This window comes from Podarcis vaucheri (assembly GCF_965113315.1).
Source record: "Podarcis vaucheri genome assembly, chromosome: 4".
Classification (NCBI taxonomy): Eukaryota; Metazoa; Chordata; class Lepidosauria; order Squamata; family Lacertidae; genus Podarcis; species Podarcis vaucheri.
Genome location: NC_138762.1, coordinates 74,065,349 through 74,092,690, shown reverse-complemented (window position 1 = coordinate 74,092,690; position 27,342 = coordinate 74,065,349). Strand labels below are relative to the sequence as shown.

General features: G+C 40.9%; 2 protein-coding genes across 6 annotated transcripts in view; both read right to left on the bottom strand.

Moving 5' to 3' along the window:
* DHRSX (dehydrogenase/reductase X-linked) overlaps window positions 1-27,342 on the bottom strand; it is a 95,652-nt gene that overhangs the window by 62,459 nt on the left and 5,851 nt on the right. For all 3 annotated transcript variants that reach the window (XM_082220149.1, XM_082220150.1, XM_082220148.1), the window contains exons 2-3: window positions 7,444-7,551; window positions 2,190-2,258 (exon numbers count right to left, since the gene is read on the bottom strand). In XM_082220149.1, coding sequence (XP_082076275.1) covers window positions 2,190-2,258; window positions 7,444-7,551 — 177 coding nt within the window. The remainder of the gene's footprint in view (window positions 1-2,189; window positions 2,259-7,443; window positions 7,552-27,342) is intronic.
* Window positions 21,083-27,342, bottom strand: part of ZBED1 (zinc finger BED-type containing 1) — a 42,771-nt gene continuing 36,511 nt past the window's right edge. For all 3 annotated transcript variants that reach the window (XM_082220086.1, XM_082220087.1, XM_082220085.1), the window contains one exon: window positions 21,083-26,994. In XM_082220086.1, coding sequence (XP_082076212.1) covers window positions 24,855-26,984 — 2,130 coding nt within the window. In that variant the 5' untranslated portion in view covers window positions 26,985-26,994 and the 3' untranslated portion in view covers window positions 21,083-24,854. The remainder of the gene's footprint in view (window positions 26,995-27,342) is intronic.

The following is a 27,342-nucleotide window of genomic DNA, read 5'->3' as shown; positions in this document are numbered from 1 at the left end:
AGACCAGAGGCCTTCATCAACCCTAACTATTGGCTATGCATCTGCAGCCATCAGAAACTGCCACTTCTCAGACGAGTCCTACAGACTGCATTGCCCATGGCTTCATTCACTGGGGATGTTGGCTTGCACGTGTCAGCTCCTCTTACTCACTGGTAGCTTAAGTTAAGAGAGTCTTCTGGAACCACAGAACAGCTAACCTCACTGTGGGACCAAGCAGTGATATACACAGTCCTGGAAGGAGTTGACCAGTCAAAGAACAAACAACACAGGACATCTGAAAGGCTGCACTCTTGCCCTCTACATGGCTATCATGTCACTGTTTATCAGATATTTGTTTAGCATACTAAGAAAATGAAGACGCTATAGAAAAAGGAAGGGAGAATGTGGTGGCACAAGCATCTTTGCACAGCTCTGCAATACTACCTGAAACCAGGAAACTAACTTTAAAAAATCCTAACAGTTCTTTTAATCCTTTGCCAATTATCTACGCAAATAAATTTAGACGCTACAGACTTAAAAAAAAAAATTGTCTAGACAAGTTATTTTTAAAGGTTTCACAAGAATCTTATCAGGGTTTGCTTACTGTCAAACTGATGTTCTGTTCCCTCTCGGCTTGTCATAACTGCTATCTTACAGTAGAAATATTTGTGCTCATTGCATTACATATGGAATATTCTCGTCTTGTGGTTTGAAAGCATCTTCCGAGAAAATGGAGGCTAAATGTCAACTCTGCCTTACTCACAAACAATACCCTTTGCCACGTAGGCTGATGCCCCTTTTGGGTCTTAAAACAAGCAAGCAAACCAACAACCACTCACAATCATCTGCCCTGATTTGTTTCCCAAGTTAAACTCTAATTATGAACAAATACTGTGCTTTTGTGTACACACACATGTATCAAGTGTGCTATTCCCACTACTGTTCTAATTTACAGTCTGCAGGCTTCTTACAAAAAAGCAACTGTGAACCATGTGTCACTTTTTGCAGTAAAAAGCAATGACTGATCTATGCAAATATCCCAAGTGAACCATGCAATTCCCCATTTGCCTAATCATCTCTCACGTGGCCTCTTTGTGCATTTCCCCTGTGCTATTTCTGAAGAAAAAAATGTGCTGGAACTCACCACGAACGCCACCCTCGTTCTCTTAGAAAGGCAAATGGTGCCCACCTGAGAGGTGCCAGAAATGAGTTCCGGCTGGGGAAAAAAGCGCCCCATTTTCCCTTCTTCAGCGTCACTAGAAGCAACAGCAGCTATGGTGAGAATCAGTGGGCTGCACAAGCTCTCATAAGCACACTATAAAAAAGGGGCAGCCTTTCCCATTTTGCCACTTGAGGTGAAATGGGAATGTGCTACCTCCTGCTCCTCCACCATGCCCCACCTGCCCCCGCTGCCAGAACACCCCCTCACCAAAATTCGTCAAGGGGGGGGGCATTCTGCAAGGCCTTGGCACTCGTCTCCTCCACACCAGGGAGTGGCAACATTGCATGCTGGAATGCCCTCCTCTCGCTGAAAGTGGGTGAGAGGGAGCATTTTGCCAGCATCAGAAGCGGTGGACCACTTCTTGCGCTTCCACCACCTGAGGGGGCTGCTTCACCCCGCCTCATGGATGGGCGAGAACTGCTTTAAAGGAGCACTGGCACATAGATCCTGGGAAAGAAGAAAGGCAGAACGTGTCACTACACTTATCCAGTCAGAACAACTATCATTTATTTACGTCCAGATCTGTCCTGACAAGGCATAACTACAGTGGTACCTCGGGTTAAGTACTTAATTCGTTCCGGAGGTCCGTTCTTAACCTGAAACTGTTCTTAACCTGAAGCACCACTTTAGCTAATGGGGCCTCCTGCTGCCGCTGCGCTGCTGCTGCACGATTTCTGTTCTCATCCTGAAGCAAAGTTCTTAGCCTGAGGTACTATTTCTGGGTTAGCAGAGTCTGTAACCTGAAGCATCTGTAACCTGAGATATCACTGTATTAGTATCTAAGGCCCTTAACAGCTTATGACCAGTTTCCTTGCAAGATTACCTTGCCCTATACATGGTCAATCGATTACTTAAATGACAAGTGTCACATACATATTTGTGAAATGTCCACACAATCAGTACCTTGAACTGAAAAGTGCCCATGAGAAAAATACATTGATGAAGAGGTTTGATTTTTAATTTTGCTTGGAAAGGCATATAGAAGTACCTTTTGCATTTAAAGCTTCTTCTTTTATTTTCATCACAGTTTCTTGGCCTTCTTTTTCCTTGTTTCCAGCTGTTATTAAATAAAGATAGAGAAAAATAACTGTGAAAAACTGTCAGTATTGCGGAGTACAGACTTAAAGCGCAATAATAAATCCTGCAAAAAGAAAAACCGAAACCTGAAATTCTTAAATGTTTAAGCAAAGGAAGCAGAGAAGGGGAGGGAGGAGTTACAATAAATATAAGAAAGAATTCTGTTATTGGCTGAGTGAAATAAGGCCTTAGTAGAGAAAAGCTTAATTGCCCATTCAGTATTGACTTAAAAACACAGCATCTCTCCTGAATACCGAGATACTGGAATAAAATTTGGTACACATTCAGAACATAAATACATGTTTCAGATGAGATATCAGCCCAACTGCACATCTATTTTCAATTAAGCTATGACAGACAGAAAGGGAGAAATTGTTGAACTGTTTCTTTAAATGTAAAGGTTCATCATTGTTACACCCGATGTGTATGTCTTTAAGGGGCCAGAACAAGGGCCAGAGCAAATAAGGAGACCCAGCTTTACAGCTGTGAAACATAGAAGGTGCTGCTGAGTTGTATTGATTAAGCTGTGCCAGCAATTGGGTGTAGTATATAAGGAGCAGCACCTAGCTCTCCCATTACCCTGGGGGATGGGTTGGTGGTTGGGTCTGGTTTGTTGTTGTTGATGATGTATTTAGTGTATAAGGAGTTTTTGTTTTTGTTATTAAAACCTTGCATGATCTCCCCAGCAAGCTCTCTGCAGCGCTACTAAACTGTAAATAGCCAACAGAAATGTGATGCGTTTTCTCTCACTTAAGGACTGAAACTTGATTTGTAAATTTATGGCACATTTCTGTATTTGAAGCAGCTTACCCTCTGATCCATTTTAGTGAGGTGAGGGCAGGGAATGCAGGTAAAGGCAGAATACACTGATGTTCAAATACATGATCAACTTTTGCATTCATTTTCAAGCTGGGGAGTGGAGGAAATAGAAAGAACAGTAATATATGTCCTATTTTCCTTGAAGGCAGAGGTGTGGAGAAATATGGGAAGATTATTTGGCATAAATTCTGGATACAACTCTACATTTCAGTTTTGAATATCAAGCTGGTCCCTACAACTATTAGCAAAACAGGAAAATGTTGTAATGAAATATCTGCACTGAAGGGTGAGGTATCAAAATGTTCAGGTTGAATTTTTAGGACAAATTCTGTATTTCATGTCAAACCCAAAACAAAAGCCTATAGCCAAACCTTCAAAATTAATTTGAACTCTTCTAAGCTAGTTAATAACTCCACAGTCTCTCCACTTTCATAACAATCATTCTTTACTTGCCACAGATTTTAAAGAATATTCCTTAGGTCCTGATCACTGTGCAACAATGCCTATAGGTAAATGTAAAGCTGACCAAAAAGATCACACACACATTAATTTTCCTTGTGCTTTTTCTGAAAGTAGTTTGTAACTGAATAATTTTCTAGCATTCACTATAGCTTTCATTTTCATTTGCAATCTACCCACACACACACTTCCCAAATAAAATCTTATGTAACCATTTCAAATGGGCAGTCTTTATAAGATTTAAAAGTTATAGACACAGACAGCAATTTTTGTCTGCAAACTCCTGACATGAACACTGGTCTGCAATTGACTCTGCATCTATTAGATCAGCTTTTCAATTATATCAGCACTGCCTGGCTGATCTCTTTTTATTTAACAGTGGAGTGGGGTGGGGCGGCAGGAAGAAAGTTAAACAAAAGAAAGAGGGAAAATAACTCTTAACAGTATTTGTTTTCACCATAGAAATAATCTTGGGGTTACACAGCGCAAACATTCAGTTTGATCCTAATCCCTAAAAATAGATGCAGTGTCAACGAACAAACCCTCCAGTAAAACTGCCATATCCATGGAGTTCTCATTGAACGAAGCTATGGGCACGAGATCAAGTCTCCTCACTTTTTCAGCCTAAGTGATTTTCTACAGCAGGGAATTAAAATCCAATGTGTGCCATAGTACTGGATGTAGCTATGCTGGGGGGAAAGGAAGCTTCTGTGATAATCCCTGCAAGAATTTCATCTGATCATTTTCCTCATCCATCAGCTGCGGTACAGCAAGCAGGCTTATTAAGAGCCTCCAGAGTCTTGTCTAAGTCCTGATAATATTAATTTCATCTGGACAACATATTGCATATTAACATATTTCATGCTGCATATTCATTATTTTAAGAAAACCCGAGCACTTCCATATGGATGCAGTTCCAGATGAATAATATTTCTAAACACGTCTTCTGGAAATTGTGTTGTATTTTCTTAGTCTGTTATTTTTGTTTTAATCTGCACTTTTAAATTATTACGTTAATATATTATGTTAAGTTAAACTCTCAAGGTAACATATATATTTTAAAATGAATACATAAAATTCTATATTATTATCATTAAGATTTATATACAGCCCTTCATCAAAAGATCTCAGGGCAGTTCACAAGATAAAAATGTGATATAAAAACACATATAAGTAGTTAAAACAAAAACAACATTATTGTATTAATTTAACATTCCACACTCCAAGCAGAGTAACATTGCCTCTCATAAAGGGGGTGGTAGATTATATACCCACAGACTTCAACAGAAGGAAAGCCAAATTAAGTAATTGCTTACCAAGCATGCATATTTTAGTTTGCAAGGGGAACATTTGGGTTCTTCTTCAGTTACTGTTGTTGATATGCATTTAAGTCTGTGTAATTGCACTGCTTCTGCAGTTCAGTTCAGAAATTCTGCTGTTGGCCACTTAACGATAGATTCAGGTACTCCCTTAGCTCTCTATCTTAGGTGAATGTACCCTCTCCAATAAACTCCCTTGTTTGCCTTGACTATGATGAGCCTCCCCCCCCCCCCACACACACACACTGGCGCAAAGTTTGGTTCATATCAGCCTGGGTTCTCCTCTTAAACAAAGTTTGAAATAAGTTTGTGAAACTTGGTTAAAAGAAAAAACCTTGGAACAGGCCCTTCCCTAACACCAGGAAGCAGCAGGGGGTCAGGATAACTTCAGCAGTCTTACTTATTAGAAAACAAGAGATCCACAGCTCTTTGTAGACTTGCTGCATGACAAGACCAAGATTCCAACTAGTTCCCACTATTCCAAAAGCAGTTTGCCATGGGGTGGAGGTGGCTGCTGTTAAATAAAACCAAACCCAGAGCTCTGTTGCGCACACAGAACTGGTTGCAACTAGTTCTTTTCGTTTTCACCCAGATACTGCTAAAAAATAAAGTAGTAAGGATTGTCCATAAGCAATGTCTCCGCAAATAAGGAAGCAGAAGAAAACCAACCATTCTGAAAGGCCAAAGAACAAACGTTTTTGTCACAGGTTGGCTTGCTGCAAATGTAGTGGATGAAAATATTGATGTGGAGTGTATATGTGAAGGGATGCAAAAAGAAATTGCAATTCAAAGGCTCATAAATTGCTGAGATTAAACACTCACTTTACAATAAAAGCTAAATGTAAATAATGTTGAACATATAAATCAACACTAAAATGACAAGATAAAGAGGTTTACTCAAAGCAACCAGCTGGTAAAAAGTGATGGATGACAGCTAAGAGCCCTGTTTTCATTCTGAAATTCATACAAGAAACTCAGAATGCTGCTCACTGTAGCATCTTCCATGATCTGAATGTCAGCTATGCAAAACTGTATCTGTGCATAGAAACCCAGCCAAAGGTCTTCCTTTTTCTCAGTGTACTTTCCAGGATGATTTGTTATCAGTATCTCAAAATCATTATTTCCATGAACATGCTGTCTTGGTAAAACATAAACAACTGTTTATTTTGCCAGATATTAATTTTTCATTGGTGATAAGAATTATGGTGGAAAACTTTCCATATTCCTTCTCTACTATTTATGTAACAGAAGGAGTATAGCTATGTGCCTATAATTATTTGTAGCACGAAGCCTTGGCAAGTATATTTTATTGTAGTCACATAGGATCTCCCTGTGCAGATGAAATGCCAAACTCTTTCTAGTCTTACTGTGTTACATAGCTAGGGAAAAGGTAATAAAAATAACATTTTATCTCCTGAAGTGCAGTCACAGCAGGGGCAGTTATATTAGAACATTTAGAAGACATGTAAAGCAGTGCATTGTCTATCAGATGATACAGGCTGTCAAGCCTAATGCTGCCTAGAAAGTAAAGAAGAGACATTTTGTTTACCCAAGTCACAGACTGAAATTTTTCTAACTACTGACAAGGTAACCCAAACAGACATGGAAGTCAGGCCACCCATTTCTTCAAATACGCAAACTGGCACATTTTAAGGAACTAAAATAAGGCCATTCAGAGTGAAATGCAAATGAATGACATTTCAGCTTAAAAAAACAAACAAACCATAATCACAGCTACCATGTAGTTCAAATCTGGACAAACATTGAACTTGATGCTTTTTATGAGCTTCCAACCCCCCCCCCAAAAAAAAAAACAACCAACAACCCAGAGGTCAGAGAGATGCCACTGTACTCAAAATTCCAAACCTTGTCCTTAGTTTACAGGCCAATTTAATCAACTTCATTAACAACGGCATTAATTTTATCATTTGTTCCATACTGACCAGGTGCCATTTACTTTAACAGCGGAACTCACTTCGACTCCATCTATATCAGGCATAGGCAAACTCGGCCCTCCAGATGTTTTCGGACTACAACTCCCATGATCCTTAGCTAACAGGACCAGTGGTCAGGGGTGCTGGGAATTGTAGTCCCAAAACATCTGGAGGACCGAGTTTGCCTATGCCTAATCTATATCTTCGGTACCCGCAAAAAAAGCTTCTGCAAGCACAGCAATTAGTATTGTTGTTATTTATTTTCTCCACATAGCTTTCGCAAGAACCTTGCACCTGGAAAATCAAACTGTGTTGAAAGAATCTATTTTGCATAAGAAGTAACCCCTACTGGTTGCAATCCTCTAGGATCCTGGCCAATGTTCCATAATTTCAATGCATTACTGTTGGTGCTAAATTTTACTTTGCTTTATGTCTATGGAAGAGACTATGAGTTATCATCATCATCATCATCATCTCTCAACTGAACCAACATATGAGGGTGATGACTAGGCTTGCAATTCTACTCAGAGCTCCTGGGGCAAATAATGCGATGCAAAGGTAACTAATAATTAAATCAAATTACATGACATTACATTGTTAATAAATATTTTTATGATTGCAATACCAACAGTACCTATTATGACGTGCATGCCAAGTCTTGCCAAATACTTCACAGTATGGTAACCAATTCCTCTAGTGCCTCCGGTCACTATGGCAACATTCCCATTTTGAAGAGGAAAAACTGCATGAAAAGAGAAAAGTATTTCAGGTTAAGATCTATTTTACTACAATGCTTACATTACTCACTGTAACAAAATATTCAGCTACAGCCATTTCCTGTTATGTGCTGATTGTTCTTGCAGCAGTTACAAAGGTATTATTTTATGGATCATAATGAAGAACACCAGTAGCATACAGTTGCTGCAGCCAACCACTACATTAAAAAAAAATCCTCTTATATAAAATTAAAAACACAAAACAGTGGTTTTATCCATGTTTCCAGGGTACTTTACAAAGAAATCACAATAAAAAATACAAGGGCAGAAAAATCAGCTGTAATAATAATTACAAAAACAAACAAACAATAAAAGCAGCAGCTCAAAAAAAAAAACCTTATGAAGTCTGGAAGAATTATCAAGTTACCACCAGGTGCTGAGATTCATATACAGATTATTTTTATTGTATTTTAGGCATCACTCATTAGAATACATTCATAAAGTTGATGTGTGCCAACCCTTAATCCAAAAGAAAATCATACATACTAAAACTTATAAAAATGGGGAAATTGTATGCCGATAAATATATTAAGCCCATCTAATTTGTACATGTACCTGATGCTAAGAAATTAACGTAGTCCCAAACCAAGACTACCATAACTAAGGTGCCACTATTGAGAAGGCCATTTGTCTGTTTGCCACTCACTGCTCCTCGGGAGGGTGAACTCTGTGGAGGACCACTAGAAGTGTCCTCAATACATAACCACCTTCATCTTTGAGAAGGGAAGTGATCCTTCAGTATTCAAGCCCCAAATCATGTCAGGCTTTTAAAGGTAAAGTCCAAGCACTTGTGGTTGAAAATACGGCTTTATTTTGAAATAGCTGCAGCTTCAGAGGCAACCCCACATTACAGTAGTCAGTACCTGAAGGCTAGCAAAGCTTATCCCAGTCTAGGACAAGTTGTACCTGACACACCAGCCTTAGCTGAGGAAAGGCATTCTTTCACAGGGATCTCAAGTGATAAATCTGGATCCAGGCGAAGCACTGATCCCTGGAGAGGAGTGCAATCCCATCCAGAACAGGAAGAACACTGTCTCCTCCAGTAGATGAACCGCCTACACTCAGTGTCTTCCTCTTCAGGGTTGTATTTCAGTTTATTGTCCTTCATCCATTCCACTACCAATTTCAGCACTTTCGACACATCACTTAACTCAGATGTCAAAAAAAAAAAAAAAGGTAAAGTAGGGAATCATCAGCATACGTTTGACACCCCTCACAGTAGCTTCATGTAGCTGTTGGAAAGAAAGGGGGACAAGAGGGACCTCATAACAAAAACAGCCTAGGGGCAAAATACCATGGCCGGTAGTTTCAAAAACTAGTGAGAGGTCCAGAAGAATTAGCAGGGTCATACCCTTTGTCCTTTAAGCATAGGGCTGAAACCACTTCAAAATTGGTTGGCGATATTGGTCGACAATATAAAGAAGCCCTAATGAGTAACAGCTGGGATGACCACATCAAATAAGGGGCACCTTTTGTGTGGTCGTGTGCAGCCCCTCGGATCCCAGTGTGGCACCCGGCAGTACGGGCTGGCTTTGCCCACCCCAGGCTGGATACCTGGAGATCTCCGCCTACCTCAGCCAATCGCCCAATCCCACCTGGGGAGACGTTGCCAGGGGATCGGCCAGGTAGGGGGAGGGACCACCCTGCCCACACAACAGAAGGTGAATCTTATGGCCAATTCTAATCCCATAGCACGTTGTCTTGAGTCATTATTCCGCTCGGGGGTCATCTGGGGCTGGGGGACTCCACCTGTCCACACAAAGCTGGGTGTAAATGTGCAAAACCAAGGTTCACATTCGAAGTACTGTAAACCATGAATCTAACTGAATGCCTTAACTTTCCTCACAGTATTGTTATGCTAATAATGTAAGGTAACTGCCATCTACATTGCTTTGAGCACTGAGGAGAAAAGGCAGTATAAAAAGTTTACAAACTAATAAATAAAACATAAATAATTTTAAATATTTTCTAAGTTTTGGAAGGTTAATATTGATTTAGAAATTAATATCATATATAAGCACCGTACAGTACATACATAAAGGTAAAGGGTAAAGGGACCCCTGACCATTAGGTCCAGTTGTGACCGACTCTGGGGTTGTGGCGCTCATCTCGCTTTATTGGCCAAGGGAGCTGGCGTACAGCTTCCGGGTCATGTGGCCAGCATGACTAAGCCGCTTCTGGCAAACCAGAGCAGCGCACAGAAACGCCGTTTACCTTCCCGCAGGAGCGGTACCTATTTATCTACTTGCACCTTGACGTGCTTTCGAACTGCTAGGTTGGTACATACATTCAGTACATACATACAATACATACATACACATGCACAGTTTTGCTTCCCTCTTTTTCATTAGCCTGGAATTACACCATAACACCATAAAAGCATAATAATAATAGGCCTCACTATAATTCTATAAGCCAGCTTCTTTCCATAAAACAGTCAATTTTTATTTACTTTGCATTGCAGAATGATTTGGCAATGTAAGAAGCAATAAGTCCATTGTTTGGGTTACTGATCGTTGTAAGCATTTTTATAGTTTTGTATAGATTATACACACACACAAGGTTCATGCACACATGGAAAAAAACTGGCCAACATGTTAAAAGAAAAAAAGACCTACATACATTTTATTGGTAATACTACTTGTTTAAAATCATAAATTGTACTAAATTCTGGGGAGGACGGACTCTGATCTCATTGAACAAGCAGGTGTACACAACAAAAAGCAATATAGCCTTTGAAGGGAAGGATGAAACAAGGGAAGGGGAAACAGCTGGGAGAAATCTTTGTAATGTCAGACAAGAGAAGCCCTGAAACAACAGATAAAATGGGTTGCATTGGACGACAGCACAAAAGATCAGAGGAACAAGGAAGTGGCAGGGGGCTACTGGCATTTTTGACATACAAGGAACAAAACAACAGATGAAATTCTCCAAGCAGCTTCCTGCATACACTTAAAGGAACTGTATTGCTCCAAAACTGATGGAGCATCAGCAGCTGGCTTGGGGTTTTTTTTATATTCCAACTCTGAGCAAAGCTAAATTCTAAAAGTCTTACCTTCCTGAAGTTACAATTCAGCCAAAACAGTCTGATGGAGATTTGAAATAAAACCATGGCAATGGATCAAGACCTTCCCTCGCAAGTTCAGTTCACCCACCTATCAAATTCTCCCCACTGTCTATATCAGGGCTGGCTAATGTTTTTTGGCCTAAAGACTATACGTATTCACACCTTGGTCAACTCTCCAGGGTCTGAATGCCAGTACCGGGTATAGTAGCTGGTAATTGTAGAGTTAAATATTGCCTCCGGTTATCATGGGTTTTGGAGCTAAGACTCCTGTACTCAGCTTGTTATTGTGATTACTTTCATTTCCCATGTAGTTGTGTGTTTGTTGATGGATAGGCCAAACAGGAAAGTACATTTGGCTATCAAGGCCCTACATAAGCATGAAATAAGAGATCTAGATTGGAAGTATTTTCATTTAGCAAAAAACCCCCTATCACTCAGATATCATAACTGAGCACAAGTATAGCTCTCTCCATGAGTGAATTGAGTGAAGGGAATCCAGGTACATAAAGGGATGGTGTTTACACATTAGGCATCGACATCTGAACCAGGAAAGCCTGCATGGTAGACTTCCACAGCAGCTGGAACCTGTGTGATCAAGCTTCTGATTCCCTTAGAGGTCCATATGCAGACATCAAGGCTGAACATGTGGACATCAGCAGATGGCCTGAGAAGCCACACTTCCCATCAACCTTTTATACACAGGGACCCACACACACACCCATATACAATTAATGAAGGGGTTTAAATGCACTTGCCTACGTTTATCTCTTGCTACCAGTTCCCTCCCTTCTCAATTTCTTGTTACTTTCCCCACTGTCAAAATTCTGAATGCATGCTCTTCAGAGAAGGGATCCATTTCTTTTTGCTGGTGATAGTCCAAAGCACAATGAACACTGATGGCGCAGTATAAGGTAATCTATACATTTTTCACGTTTCACACAATTTAATCTTACAGAGTGTTTATTGATAGATAGATATATACGGGGCTTATTGTAATAATGTTTATTATTTAAAAAACAAGAAGTGGATATTAAATGGTAAATAATCTGCTGATTCAGCAATAGTCACTGTAAGGCCCAAAGGCTCTCATCATCACAACGTGAGTGTGCACAGTTGTCATCTGCAAACTGATCATTGCAGGCAAACAGCTTTTCCGATGCAATGAAGGCCACAGAAGAGCCTTGGTGAATCACATTGTTGACTATGCAGTTTCTCAAAAGCCCTATTCAGGCACATAAACAAATGTGTGAGGGGGGACAGAGGCATGTGGCAAAGCCCTGCCCCTCGGTAGAGCATCAGACTCTTAATCTCAGGGTCGTAGTTTCAAGCCCCATGTTGGGCACAAGATTCCTGCATTGCACTAGATGACCCTAGTAGGTCCCTTCCACCTCTACAATTCTACCAGTGTGTCAGCACAATGTCTGCGAGTTCCACATGTCTGAGAGTTATACACGCAATGATGGTGAGGCTACAGAGTCACCAAGTTCTCTTGCTGACAGCACAGCATGATTTCTGATATATATCCGATATATCATTGCTCTCTGGGGCACAATTGTTGGTTTCAGGAAAGGCACATCTCATGGTCACAACTGCCCTGGTTCATAATTTGCACACTTGAAACAAGAGCTCTGCTGAATCACAGATTCGCTTCAACATGCAAATAAGGTGTGTGGCAGGTGTTAGAAAATACAGTAAACCAGTAAATGCTGGTGTGTGTGTGTGTGTGTGTGTGTGTGTGTGTGTTCTCAGCTGGCTGGGTCAGCCACTTCCCAGCTGACTGAAAAATGGAAAGAGCAGTAAGCACATACATTGTTCCACCCACAAATCCCTTGCAGTTTCCCATCGCCCTGCTCCCCAAACAAGCCGTCATGTCAGTCTTAAGTCTCCCAGCCAGCTGTGCTCAGGCTGATGGTAGCAGGTGTACACCCACTTCCTAGGAGAGAAAGGGGAGAAGGCACTTTCAGCTGACAACCACCGATTAGAACTGCGTTGCTTGATGACACCAAAGGTCCATCTAGTCAAACATTCTGCCTTCAGCAATACCCAGTTATACGCCCCATGAACAATCCCAACCAGGCCATGCTAGAAATAGCCATCCCTGGTTTTGTCTCAGCATGTGATAATCAGACGTATGCTGCCTGTAATAAGAGGTCCCGTTTTTAGTTATTATGGCTGATTGCCACTGAGAAACCTGTTCTCTGAACTGGCTTTTCTTCTCCCAGAACCCCTTTCCTTCAACAGCCATTTCCATCTGGCTGCATCAGAGGGTAGACAGGTACACTAAAGTTTACGGCAAAGCAGTAATTTGGTCACTGGCTGCATACTAGTCTTGTTGATGGAGAATTTTCATCCCTTAATTGTTCCCTATAAACGACACACTGCTGTTAAGAGGACAAGCTGTCCAGCTTACAGATCAACATCACCACTCAGAATTGAGACCAAATCTGCAGAAAGTAGTGTGCGGTAGAAAAAACCTACCACACACTCGAATGTCATGAATCATCCAGCGATGTGTCCTTCAACTTCAAGGAGCCCACTCCAAAGTATGTGTGTATCAAGGAGAGAGGAGGCTGTGACCAACTGCCGTCTCCTTCTCTTTCCTCACTAGGCAGTCACTGGAACAACAATTATGCAATTTTTTAGAACTGGTAGCTGCATTTGCTTGTTTTCATCTTCTGTTCCCATCCCTCATTCCTTCTGTATTGTTTCTATTAGATTATGAGCTTGCCTTGTTTTTGTTTTTGTTTTAAATCTCTGTACGCTGCCGAAAAATGTTTAGGTGCTTTGTAAATAATAGTAGTTATCCACTGCAATACCTGTTTGAGTCAACAGGTTTCTTTTGACACACCCCAACTCAGTTCACTGTACTGCTGAGCTTTCCAAGCTTTTCATGTTGGTGACACACTTTTTAGGCATGTATCATTTCGCGACACAGTAATTCAGTTTTATTAGCAAACCAGCAGGCTGCCCACTCCCTTCTCAGCCCCAGGAGGAGAGCAGAGAGTGTTCACACAACACACCTACACACCGCAGCCGACACACTGACACAAGAGTTTGGAAAGCTCTGCTGTACTGCCTTTGTAACCAGCATAACATTGAGTAAGCAACATGAATAGAAACAACTAACACAGGAAAACCTTGGAAATTGTTCATCTGCCGAACATGGCGAAAGCTCAAACGCTCAACCAGAATTCCCTTCCAGAAAGAGAAAACCCAAATACAGTTTGGCAGGAATCCCTATTTGACAATTCGGGGGGGGGGGGAGGCGGGAAATATGCCAGCTTCAGTTGGCCTTCTAAACTCTTAGAATTTCAGTTACCAGCAATGAAAATTCATCACCGGGTACATCATCATCCATGTAAAGTTCACAATGTCTTAGCCCTTAGACATGCAAAGTAATAATCAAGAGAAAGTCTGTTAACAGGTAGTGTGTGCTTCATCCTCATCTTGAATAAGCCAGCAGGACTTCCAAGTACCCTGAAAATGAGGCCTTTTGTTAAAAAAATCAGATAACACCGTGAGTTAGATGACTGCTGATAAAGTGATTGGACGCTGCTGGAAGTTCTTGACCCTTGAAGATAAGGCAATCATTTCACTTCTGAACTGGACAATCAGTTTAGAGCTACTTTAATTATTTTCCAAAAGTGAAAGAATGAAAAAGAAATGAAGATTAAGTTCACTTGGAAGTGAACCTTCATTAAAACACAAATCAGAAGTTTGATATAACAAATACGTGCAGGGAAAGGAAAAAGGGCTGGTTTATGGGTGAGGGAGATAACCTTCAAATATCAGTGTTTGGTCAATAATTTTATAGCCACAGGGTGTTGCTAATAAATCCCATTGGTTTCATTCGAGCTTGTTAACTCTCTACATTGATTTCAATGGGGTTTGAGCGCAACTCACTTTGGGAGGTATCCAACTAAACACTTCTACTAGCATAAGCACTTTTGAAAGCATAGCAGAACCCTTCACTTTGCCCCAATACTCTCTAAATATGTTCTGGGGTTCCCCAAACCACCTAGAGCAGATTAAGGGCATGTGTGGTGAGAGATGAGGGAGTGGAAGTCCCACTGCACAGCGTGAAGTGGTTGTGCTAGTAGAATTGCTAAGATGGACACCACCCTTAGTCTGAATCAAACCCAGAACCATAACACCATAATGTCACTTTGCCTTCAAACTGTTCCCCAATGTAAATCTTGTATGTCGTCTACACTCACTCAACAAATATTCACTGGGCTGGATCCAAAGATGCCCATCCTCAAAGATAAAAGCATTTGATCTAGTGGAGGCTCCTGCTAACCCAAAAAAATGGGGGGAGGCTTTTCAATATTCAGAGTCAATATTCTTTCGCAGGGGAGGGAGGAGGAATTGGCAAAAATCACTTCCCCTCCTTTCTATTAGCAGGCACCAGGGGCACTGTTTCAATGGGATCACTGATCTTATGGCAGGAGCGAACCAGCAGTACATCACACTGAGCAAGCTGGAGTTAACTCTTTATTAGCAAAATAGGATCCACACAGGAGTGTCAGGTCTACTGAGTACAGCAACTCAGGTCTTGCACCCATGAAGACTAAAGGTTCCCACCTCCCATTTTCTCTCCATAGTGTTTTCCGAGCAGTTGGAGACTGTGCCTGTGTGCCTGGTTTTGCCCCTCCCACTTCATGACTCTCATGGTTCTGGGAGACCAGGGGGAGCAGTAGCTTGTCACAGCAGGAAGGGGAAACACCTGTGCCTCTTCACAAGCCTAACTCTGCCTCTTGGCCTTCCACCTCCCATTTCAGCTTATGTCTGATTCTAGACTGCTCTCTGCCACAGACTCTCCCAGCTCACGAAGCCCTGCTTCTGACACCTCCTCCCAGTCTTTTCTCTCTTTTCCACTCCACTTGTCCCACCAACCAATCCCTGGGCTCTGAGCCTTCTTCCCTTGGAGGTTTCACAGCAGGTTCCCCCCACCATTCCTTTGCGTCCAACCAGTTCCTGACAGCTTAGCATAAGACCCGTTATCTATTATAAGATTTAACAACCACTAGCACTGAACGCCAACCAGAGAATTCTGAGAGGATATTGCTTCCTATTTTAATAATAGTTCCCAACAGTATTTTTATTTTTTACTAAAAGAAATAATTTAAAAAGATGTTAATATTATAATACTGCTATTTTAATTTCAATTTGTACTGAACAACAGGGAAACTAATGGAAAGCAGCTCTTCTGTATATTGTAGGGCAGGGGAAAGACCTGCAACCAATTTCTATCAACCTCCACCAGCATAGTCAATAGCTAGGGACAATGTGAACTGTAGTTCAGCAACATTTGGAAGGCTATGCATACCCCATGACAGGGCTGTGGAAATTCCCCTTTTTGTAATTAAAAGCACAAGGATGTAATACACAATAAAATACCAGGAAACCCTTGGGTTTTTAGTTTCCATTGTTAATATACTTAATATAATATAGACAGCATTTATGCCCTTGTCTTGTTCTCTGACAGAATGAATTTCCAAAGCTGCATTTTTAGAATCTCAAAAATCAGGCTCATCTCATATATTGATGACAGACTGAAGGACTGATTATGTGCTGTATACTTTGATGTACACAGCAGGCTTCCCTAATTTACATCACTTCATATCTGCGCACTTTAGAGTCAAGAATTTTGGTGCACTCATCACTCCCCTGACTTCTACTCAGCAGAGCCCAGTTGGAAGGTTGATCCACGCTTATGAAACCATCTCCTAACTATTCAGTGAGCCAAACAACACAAAATGAAGAGATCGGTCCCTACACTATGTGCCAAGGTGAGCTTCTTAACAAGTTATGTAAAAGACAGGAAACTACGGTGGCTCAAAGCAGGCAGGGATAGGGTTTTTCACGTTACTAGCATCTGTAGCATACAGTGGTACCTTGGGTTAAGAACTTAATTCGTTCTGGAGGTCCATTCTTAACCTGAAACTGTTCTTAACCTGAAGCAACACTTTAACTAATGGGGCCTCCCGCTTCCGCTGTGCCACCACCACACAATTTCTGTTGTCATCCTGAAGCAAAGTTCTTAACCCGAGGTACTATTTCTGGGTTAGCGGAGTCTGTAACCTGAAGCGTCTGTAACCTGAAGCATCTGTAACCCGAGGTACCACTGTATTTGCTAAACCTGACACAAGTTCCAAAGAGTTGCTAAAGCTTACAAATTGGTTGAGAAATTCCAGGTTCCCATCCCTGTCGCCAGCTTGTTTTTGGTATTTTTAATCAGTCACCTCTCCTCCTGCAATATCACAAAATGTTTTTGATACTCCACTTCAAAATCATGTGTAGTGGGCAGCATTAAGGGCAGTGCAGTCTGGGAAAGCAGACATCTTTCAAGTTCAGGGTATAAATTCATAGTTCTTTGTAGAACATGCAGAAAATTCAAGTACAATGATACCTCTGGTTACAAACTTAATTCGTTCCGGAGGTCCGTTCTTAACCTGAAACCGTTCTTAACTCGAGGTACCACTTTAGCTAATGGGGCCTCCTGCTGCCGCCGCTCCCCGCCAGTGTGCAATTTCTGTTCTCATCCTGAGGTAAAGTTCTTAACCCAAGGTACTACCCAAGGTTAGCAGAGTCTGTAACCCAAAGTGTTTGTAACCCAAGGTGTTTGTAACCCGAGGTACCACTGTGTATATTTTAGAGAATGTTTTGATATAGGTACACATTACAGAGAGGCTTTCGTTGGCTGAAACATACACACATTTCTTGCAGACCTGTGCCTGCAAGACACATCATGTTCATGTAGAGGTCCTTTGGCAAGAAGAAAATCAGCTGCAAACCCTTGGACTGTAACGGAACTGTATTCTGAACAAACTACTACACCAGTGGTTCAGAGCCAGGAAAACATATGCCCACAACATGAGATGAAGTATTTCCAGAATGTTGCTTTTTCCATGGAAGACCATTCTCAACTCAAGTAGGATGGAAATCTGGAACAGAAGCTTGTGCCCTCACATAGGACAGTACATTTCTATGTAGACACAAAGAAGGCAGCACATTTACTGGCGCAATGAGCAGTGAAAGAGGAAGTGGTACTACTTAGCAATATTTTAAGTTGATTCCCCATTGGGAAACCATTAACACACCTAGTCTGAATACATAAATTTGAAGATGGAATAGTTCAATCAGGAAGCTCCAGAAACATGTTAATGAAAGTTGTTGTTTGTTTGAAAAATTACAGGAACAATTTTCTGTGGGTTTATTAAGTCTGAGCTTAAGACATCAAATAAATCATGCACAACAGGAAGGACTTAAAACGGTTTCAGATCACAGCAACATGTCATTTCAACCATGTACAATTTTATTTTGGATGCCAAAAAAATTTAAAGCCAGAAATGCATTGTATGAGGCCAAGTAGAATGTCTACACTTAAACCCATTCTATCCATCTCTATCCTCAAATGCTCCATTTCGCTTTGAAAAGTCACATTTATGCCCCTTCCACCCCAAGAACTCTAGAAACAACCCTTTAGGTAATGAAATCAGATCCTTTTATGAAAAAAGGCATTTTAAAAAAAGAAAAAGAAATGAACTTAGGAAAAAGAAGGGTTTGAAGCACCTGAAAATACAAGGCAAAGAAGACAAGACAGAATTAGCTCTGCAAGTAGAAACAATTAGTTGTTTTTTGTGTGTGTGTGTTTTGGGTTTTGTTTTCTTTTTACAATTTTTGAAATACAACTTTTGAAGGGGCTAAGCTCAATGGATGAGCATATGCTTTGACACAAAAGGTCTCAGGTTGAGTCTCCAACATCTCCAATTACCGTAATTTCTGATAGCCAGGCTGGAACAAAGCCTTTGACTCGTATTAGCTCATCAGTAAATAGTGTATGGCTACATGGACCAGACCTCTATATAAGACTGTTTCCTATCTTCCAATGACACCTAGCACCAGCTCCAAAGGAAATCAGCTGTGTGAAAGGAAAATACCTTCAGTTCAACCACAGCTCTGACAAAATTTACTTCCTGGGCCAGAATACAGGATATGGGAAAGGCATAGCCAACCATTTCATGTTTTCAGTCATGGTAGCTGGAATAACATTGTTAGTAGGTAGAAGCCGATTACTGTATTTAGGTGTGGTGTAACAAATATAGCTTACGACAGCATAAGTCTAATTTGCTGTTTAAATTTCATATTGAGCTTCCATGGATTTAAAATTCAGCAAGTTCAAATCAGATTAATATTGCCATTTCATCGGCTACTTCCTTGATGCCTTTAGCTGGTCAACATTGCAACAGCTGAGAATCAGAAGGGAGGGGAAAACATTATGGGTTAAATGGCTTATTAGTTAAGAATATTTTGACATATTGCTTTCGATCACTTTCTAAAAACTATGCTCCAAAATGGGATTCACCAAGCTATACTTAAAAATGCCCAAGCTATGACAGCATATTCAGCAGGCTGCGTCAGAAGGTTCTACTGATTTGAGCTGTATATGGCTGATACACACAAATTTATGCCCTGTATGTGTCTACATGAGTAAAGTCAAACAATAATGGGTGCTTCTGTACTATAGTGGTTTAAAAATAAGTGCCTTCTGCATTGATTGAATTAAATTCATGTATAGGAGGTATTTTTCCCAGTAGTGATGTATGGAAGTGAGAGCTGGACCATAAAGAAGGCTGATCGCCGAAGAATTGATGCTTTTGAATTATGGTGCTGGAGGAGACTCTTGAGAGTCACATGGACTGCAAGAAGATCAAACCTCTCCATTCTTAAGGAAATCAGCCCTGAGTGCTCACTGGAAGGACAGATCCTGAAGCTGAGGCTCCAATACTTTGGCCACCTCATGAGAAGAGAAGACTCCCTGGAAAAGACCCTGATGTTGGGAAAGACTGAGGGCACAAGGAGAAGGGGACGACAGAGGATGAGATGGTTGGACAGTGTTCTCGAAGCTACCAGCATGAGTTTGACCAAACTGCAGGTGGCAGTGGAAGACAGGAGTGCCTGGCATGCTCTGGTCCATGGCGTCACGAAGAGTCGGACACGACTAAACAACAACATAGGAGGTATACTACAGAACATGAAGGTTCATTGTCAACAAGGAAACCAACAACATCTGTGAATATTTGCGTGGGTATATAGAATATCAGAACTTTTTTGTGCTGTATAGAGAAGCCCAGGAAGCACAAGAGCAGTGGTTCGCAAAGGGTGCGGTGTGCCACATTGGAGACGATGGTAAGCATAGGGGCAAGATTCAAGGACAATCAAAGTAACATTTAAATATTTCAGTGTAGTATAGTATCAAAATTTGCAGAATGTGGATGCTCTTTCAAAATCAAGGGCTGCTATGTTTTTGTTTTCCAAAAATAAATGGAGCCAGTAATTTTTTATTCTAAAAAATTTAGCCCAGACGTGTTTAAGAACCACTGCACTAGAGAGTGTAGTGCACTGGCAATATCCTTAAGAAACTTTTTAAAAATACTCCTCTCCTCTTAATCATCTCCTCATCTCCTCTTAATATGACTAGAGCTAATGATAAAAGATTTGCTTAACTAAAATAACTATGGAACATTGTTATATATTTATGTCTACAAAATAATCGAAGGTTTTAAAGCATCTCAGGCAGCTACTTAGTAATTCCAATATGGCAGAAATTTCATATTGTCTAAATAGTCATGTGGTCAAAATCCCTCTCCTGTGCTGAAGCCGCACCAAATTCTGTGATACTGAACTGGCACAGCAAGCTATAGATCTTATCTTACCTATATATTCTGTCCATGAGAGGGAAGAATGAAATGGGGCAGCTTCTGGAGGTATCATCAGCCACATAAAATTAGACTTGAGATACTTTGTGGACACAGTTTTACTACTCACATATTACAGCATGGTAAGAACTGGGGCCAATTCATTTAACTGGTTTCTCAACAGCAAGTGACAAACATGAAACAGACCTGTATGGAACCAGGTTATCATGAATGGTTACACTTCACACCATACACCATCTTGGCTGTGAGTCCTGGAATACTTGCTCCCTGCCTTGCTGGCCTTTTTCCACCTGAGTGACTCAAACCACAAAAGCCGAGGCTGCTGAACAAACTCTTCGGTTGGGGTATTGTTCAGGAGTTTTTGTTGCAGGGAGGTTGTTGCTGTTATTGATATTCTTATTATTTGTTTCTTTATTTTAGATCTTATGATTTAGGTGGAAATTGTTTCAATTTGGATGGGTACCGTTTCATGTTTTATTTGTTGTCTATGACTACTTTTGTTGTGTTTGTAATATTCATGTTGCAAGCTGCCTTGAGCATGGTTTTACCTATGGAAAGGCGGCATACAAACAAAATGATGTATTTCTGTACACCAGTTTTACCAAGAAATGCTCTACAAGAACCATCTGTAGGTAAAACAATTGTCAGTCACATTAAATCATCACAATATAAATATTATGTTCTATTCAGCAAAAAAGGACCATCAGACCATTTCCAACTTAAATTTTATAACAGTGGTATAAAATTAAGCTCATTAAGCGTACATGTGCATTAGACATATCAGTATCCTCAAATTAAAGCCATACTGTTTGACCGATACAAGACAATTTTTGCTTCAATAGTAATGATAAGAACCATTGGCCAAATTTAGACATTACATTAAAACTATGGTTGAGATTGAGCCACCTGAACTCATGCACTTACTCATTCCTTCTCCTCCTTTACACCTATGGGAGAACACTGAAAGCATCTATTTTGTTTTGAATAAACCAGTTTCCCATTACATCCAACCTCAGGAATTTGTGGTTCATCCTTCCTCCGGAGAGCAAACAAAACCATCTGAAATCAGTTTGATTCTGGTTTACTTCAAACTAGCAAGAGTTGGAATGAAAGACAGCTTTTGAAGTTCAGGCAAAATATGAAACTGCAGTTTATTTGAAACCAAAAGTGAAAGGTTTCAATCTCCACACCTCACACATAAAGTAGGAAAGGGAAGGAGTGTGTGTGACCCCAAGGCACACTGAAGCCCATTCTTATATCAATAAATATTATAACATTAAATAATGTAAAACATGACATCTCTATCCAGCCAACATTTAGACACGTATGAAACAGAACATAAAAGATCCAAAATATTTGAAAAATCCTTCTTGAATTTCAATCAGAAGAGTTACAGAAGAGGGCAATTGCAAGTTCAGGCAGGGCAAAAATTGTATTCCAGAACCAGGACTTGGGAGTCTGAAGCAGGAGGTAAGGGTAACACCCTCTCCCTCCAGCCAGGATTTTTAAAAGCACAAGTTAAAACTTGTTTCATCCCTGCATGCCCTTTGGTAAAAAAAATAAAGCCTTTAATTTCATAAAATATATAGCCTCCATTGGAGCTCTAATTTACCTTTTATGAGGGTACTATATCACACAAAGGAAACAATACAGCGAAGAGGTAAACATACTGAAGTCCACTGAAATCACTAAGCCTAAACATGTTGAATTCTATATTGAATTTTGTGTTGAATCATGACCAACATTCACTGGCCAACTAGCCAATCTGGCAATGTTGGCGTGTTATACTAACTGACTCTTATTTGAAGGGAGAAAGTGAGGTGAAGAATCAGGTTGTCACCCAATCCTAAACGTGTTCACTGGAGAAGACATTAAACATGCATCTCCTTAACTCACAATGCTCAACATTTCTGTGTATGTGCAAACTTCATGATCCATTATATTTTACTGTGACTGTCAGCATTACAACAAATCTGTACAGCAAATCTTAATGAGTCATTTCATGCTACACGTTCTCTGAGGGCACATTCAGGTACATGTTTCAGGATTCTACTACAATCCATCAGGGCAAAAAAGAATGGAAGCATGAGCATCTTTGATTTAACATATTAGAGGACACATATTGCTTCCAACACAGAAATTAATCTATTGAAGAGTAACATTTGAAGCAATCCATTAAATTAGGTTCTTTAAAAAACCAACCCCAAAAAACCCTTAGTGTTCTGATCTTACCTTTAAAACTTTAAATATTTAAACACTTGAGGATGTTCAGATCAAAGCTTTTAAGACTTCAAATCCCTACAGCAAATTAGCTCTGCAATGAAGTTAAACCATCTATTAGGCTTGACCATTCAACATGTTACTTCTGTCTGTAGCAGAAGGGCTGAGTAATCGCTTAGAAGTTACCCTTTTTACTTGTGTGTCCTATTCCTAACACAAAGCCTCACTGTGGGAAGAAGTTAATAATAATAATAATAATAATAATAATAATAATAATAATAATAATAATTTATTTATACCCCACCCATATGGCTGGGTTTCCCCAGCCACTCTGGGCGGCTTCCAACTGAATATTAAAAACAAATACAGCATTAGACATTAAAAACGTCCCTAAAGAGGGCTGCCTTCAGTTGTCTTTTAAAAGTAAAATAGTTGTTTATTGCCTTTACATCTGCTGGGAGGGTGTTCCACAGGGCAGGCGCCACTACCGAGAAGGCCCTCTGCCTGGTTCCCTGTAACCTTACTTCTCGCAATGAGGGAACCGCCAGAAGGCCCTCGGCGCTGGATCTCAGTGTCCGGGCTGAACAATGGGGGTAGAGACACTCCTTCAGGTATACAGGACCGAGGCCGTTTAGGGCTTTAAAGGTCAGCACCAACACTTTGAATTGTGCTCGGAAACGTACTCCCATCACCTTAAAATAGGCAGTGGTTTGACATCTTTAATAGATCCTACCTGGTTCTAAAGGTTTTAGAAAATCTACAGTCTCTCAATATTCCCTTCCCAGGCAAGTTGACCAAGAGGGCAGTGGCCAACAAGCAGAAGCAAATTATCTATATCCATTCCAATCTGGTTTCAGATCTGGTTTGGACACAAGAATAGCCTTGATTACCTTTATCAGGAGAGAGATGGGGATGGTGACTGTGTTGTTTCATCTTCACCCCTCAGCAACCTTTGACACCACTGACCATGAGCTGGGAGTTGGAAGTACTAGATTCAGTGGTTCCACTACCTGTAGGGTTGCTACCAGATAGTACTACGAGGAAATTGTTGCTCAGTAATAAACTGGTAAAATTGGGGTACTGTGTGTGGTGGCTCCCATGTCCAGAAATTAGGAATGTGGCCTGTTCTAGGAGGAACTGCATTGCCTCTGAAGGAACAGACTTGTAGTCTGAGAGTATTCCTGGATTTAGACAAATCACCAACTCTAAAGAGACTCAATGGATAGGAGTGTTGATGTCCAGCTTAGGCTGATTCACAAGCTACAGCCACTCTTGGACCAGGACAGCCTGGCTTCAGTTGCCTATGCTCTAGGAACCTGTCTGGACTGCTGTCGAACGTGACTGCTAGGCTAGTAAGTGACACAGAACATCACTGGTCCTGAAAGTGCTGCTCGTTTCCAGTGAGCTACCAGACCCATTTCAAGCTGTTAGTGCCAGTATATAAACCCGTAAATGGATTGGGCCCCAATTACCTAAATGAACACCTTCTTGAGGATCAACCACATCAGATTCTACAATGGGGCTGCCTAGTTGCTGTTGACCTACGAAATTCCTCTTTTTGGTGAGGTGGGTCTGTGTCCATCATTACTGACTTTCAGAAGGAATCTGAAAATCATAGAATGTAGAGTTGGAAGGGATCCTGAGGATCACTTAGTCCAACCCCTGCAATGCAGCTGTCCCATATGGGGATCAAACTTGCAACCTTGGCGTTATCAGCACCTCACTCTACCAACTGAGCTATCCAGGCTGCCTTGATCCATGCTCCTGTTTACCCAGATAATGTTCCTTGCAACCCTGGGATCCCTGGATGAAAGAACCTTTTTACCTGTAACTGTAAGTTTACCTGTAAATTTTTTGAAATTTGTTATGTTAGCTGTTTTTCTTTTTAAGAAAATAAATAAATATTGTTTTACTATGGACGTGTTTGCTGCCCTGGGCTCCATCAGATAGAAGGGCAGTATCTAAATTCAATAAATAACAGTAATAGTAACAATAATAACTACAACAACAGAAGACATTTAACATGTTTAAAAGTTTTGCCTGAATATGGAATTGAATTCAATAATAACTCTCAAGCCTACTTCTGTGTTTTGGAATCATGGGTTGCACTCGAGATTTAAGACAACACACACACATAAAACAAAGCTATGTTACAAGCATTTGGTATTTACAACACTATCTTCATGTGAAACTATTTTTTGGTAATGGCAGCTTAAAACAAACACCCTTTTCTCTGAAAATGTACCATTAAGCGTTCCTTCTACATGAAGCCACTGTCTCGCATATTAAAGAAACTGCTGTTTACATTTGTGGTGTCACTTAGACTAGTGATGTGCTCCTGATCCAAGCCCCATTCACCTTCATCTTCTTCCTCTGGCTCAGCTTCTGACCCACTGCGAGAGTTCTCATACAAAAAGATTTGTTCATCTACATGAGCCGGGGCTAACCGATTTCTCTTAGCACTAACAATGTTTGCAGAGGAACCAAAGAGACGTTCAGGGAAAACCCTTGTGGCCACAATACACCAGTATTTCTGAAGTACCTTTGGCAAAACAGGAAATAAAGCTAGCCTGTCAGACCACCACTTGAGTGGATCTTCATTTAGTCCAAGAACTTTCTGGGATTTGAAATTACTCAGCTCCTCAATAATCTGAGCATGCCACTCCTCTTGGTCTTCAGCACCCCCTGTCTGGCAAAATATCTCTGCAAGCATGTTATTGATGGCACTAGTAGGAGGAGGGGTAGAGGAAATTGCCATTTTTTTCACTGGTGGCTCTTCAGACAATGCAAAAAACTTTTCTTCAGGCCTCAATGTGTTCTCCTTTTCTTCCTCTAGGAGACTTTTTGCGTCCTCTACTACTCTGTTTTCAACCTGCTGTCTCTCAAATGCTGAAAGAAATGGAAGTTTCTTGTACCTGGGGTCCAGGAAAGTTGCAACGTTGAGAAACATGTCTATATCGGGCACATGCTGGTATGTTGTGGACAATTCTTTGGCTATCACTTCCTTTGCCATACTGATTTCTTTCAAGTCATTTTCTTTGATGTTTAGTGTTGTGTTCAGCAGCATGTGAAGGAGAGGTTTCACCATACTTATTGTTGGGTATTTGGAAGCAGACATCATTTCGGCAACCTGCTTGAACGGCTGGAGCAAGTCCACCAAGCCTTCAATTGTATTCCACTCATTGGCTTCCAGCATCAGGTGGTGATTATTGCTGTCCTCCACAAGAACTGCGGCAATTGTGTACTGCTGCTCCTTGAGTCGCTGCAGCATGGCAAGAGTGCTTCCCCACCAGGAAACACGGTCGCTCACAAGCATGCACGACGGAGTGTTCTGCTGCTTCTGTTTCTCGCTCAACATGCACATGGCTACTGAAGACTGCTGAAAATATTCCACCAGCTTCCGACACCTCGACAGGAAACCACACAGCTTCGGAAGCTGAAAAGCTCGCTGTATACCTGCATTAAAAGTCTGCCCTAAGCAAGGCATCTGCACTGGAATGTCGAGAAGAGAGCAAGCTTTGACAATGTCTTTCCCATAATCTGTTGTAGCACCAAAAACTTTTGTATTGATTCCCCATTCAATGAATATCTCATAAAGTACTCGCGTAATTGTCTCTGCGGTGTTTTCCTCGGGCACTTCAAATGTTTTTAAACACCGGGAATTAACAGCCAGGCAGCTGGAAGAGCCGCTACTGAGAAAATGAACTGACAGTGTTACGTAGGATCTGTTCTGGTTCCCGCTTCTCCACATGTCAGAGGATATGCCGCACCACGGGATATCAGTCAGCTCTTTTAGCACAACATCCCTGACAGCCATATATTTTTCAGGAATCGCTTTTGTGCAGAAATACTTTCTACAAGGAAGTTCATATCTAGGGTCGGCCGTTCTTAAAAGATTCTTGAAGGTTGGCTCATCTACAATGGAAGGAGGATATAACCCTTCACATATTAAGCTAATCACTGCCAATGTTAACTCTTGGTGCTTTTTATTCTCATAACTGTGGCCTGCCTTCATAATTAAGGTGTCCTGAACAGCCTGCTGAGACGATTCTGGCTTCAGTTTTGAAAACGCCGTGGCAAAGGCCTCCCTCATTTGCTCAGTGTTGCTTTTCACAAACTCACAAAACTCATCTGGATGATTCTTTTCAAGGTGGTAAGAGAGGTTGGACGTGTTTCCTGAATAGGCTATCTGTGCCATGCAAATGCGGCAGTAGATTTTCTTCCACTGCATTATACATCCTTCCGCATTGGTATCAAAGCCAAAGTACTTCCACACTTTGCTCTTTGCTCTTGGGTGGGCCACTAACTTTAGGTCTGACGGGGAAGTTTCCAAACTTTTATTCTCCATTGCTTCTTGGCCACAGTCCCAACCTTTTGGTTCTTCACTCATTAATGAGCACCTGATAAAAGGCAGCAAACAAACATAAAATGAGAAAGCGTAGCTCTGATCAAATATGAGAAATCAGTGCTTTTGTGAACAAGCACAATATACTTAGTAGTATTTGAATACGTTTGAGGGTGGCTCTGCAAGTAGGACACACCGCAGCCTATGTATCTGTACACCATATGGCAAATTCAGGGTGTTGACAGAAGACTTGTCCAAAACTAAAAGTTACATGGTATGTGGAACTAGAGCCAATGTCTCAGTGTAAAGGTCTCAGTTTTAGCTTGCATTCCTCTCCTTACCGCAAGCAACTTATGCCATTTCAGCAGACGAAACACTAAGGGAACAAAACATTTTGGATGGC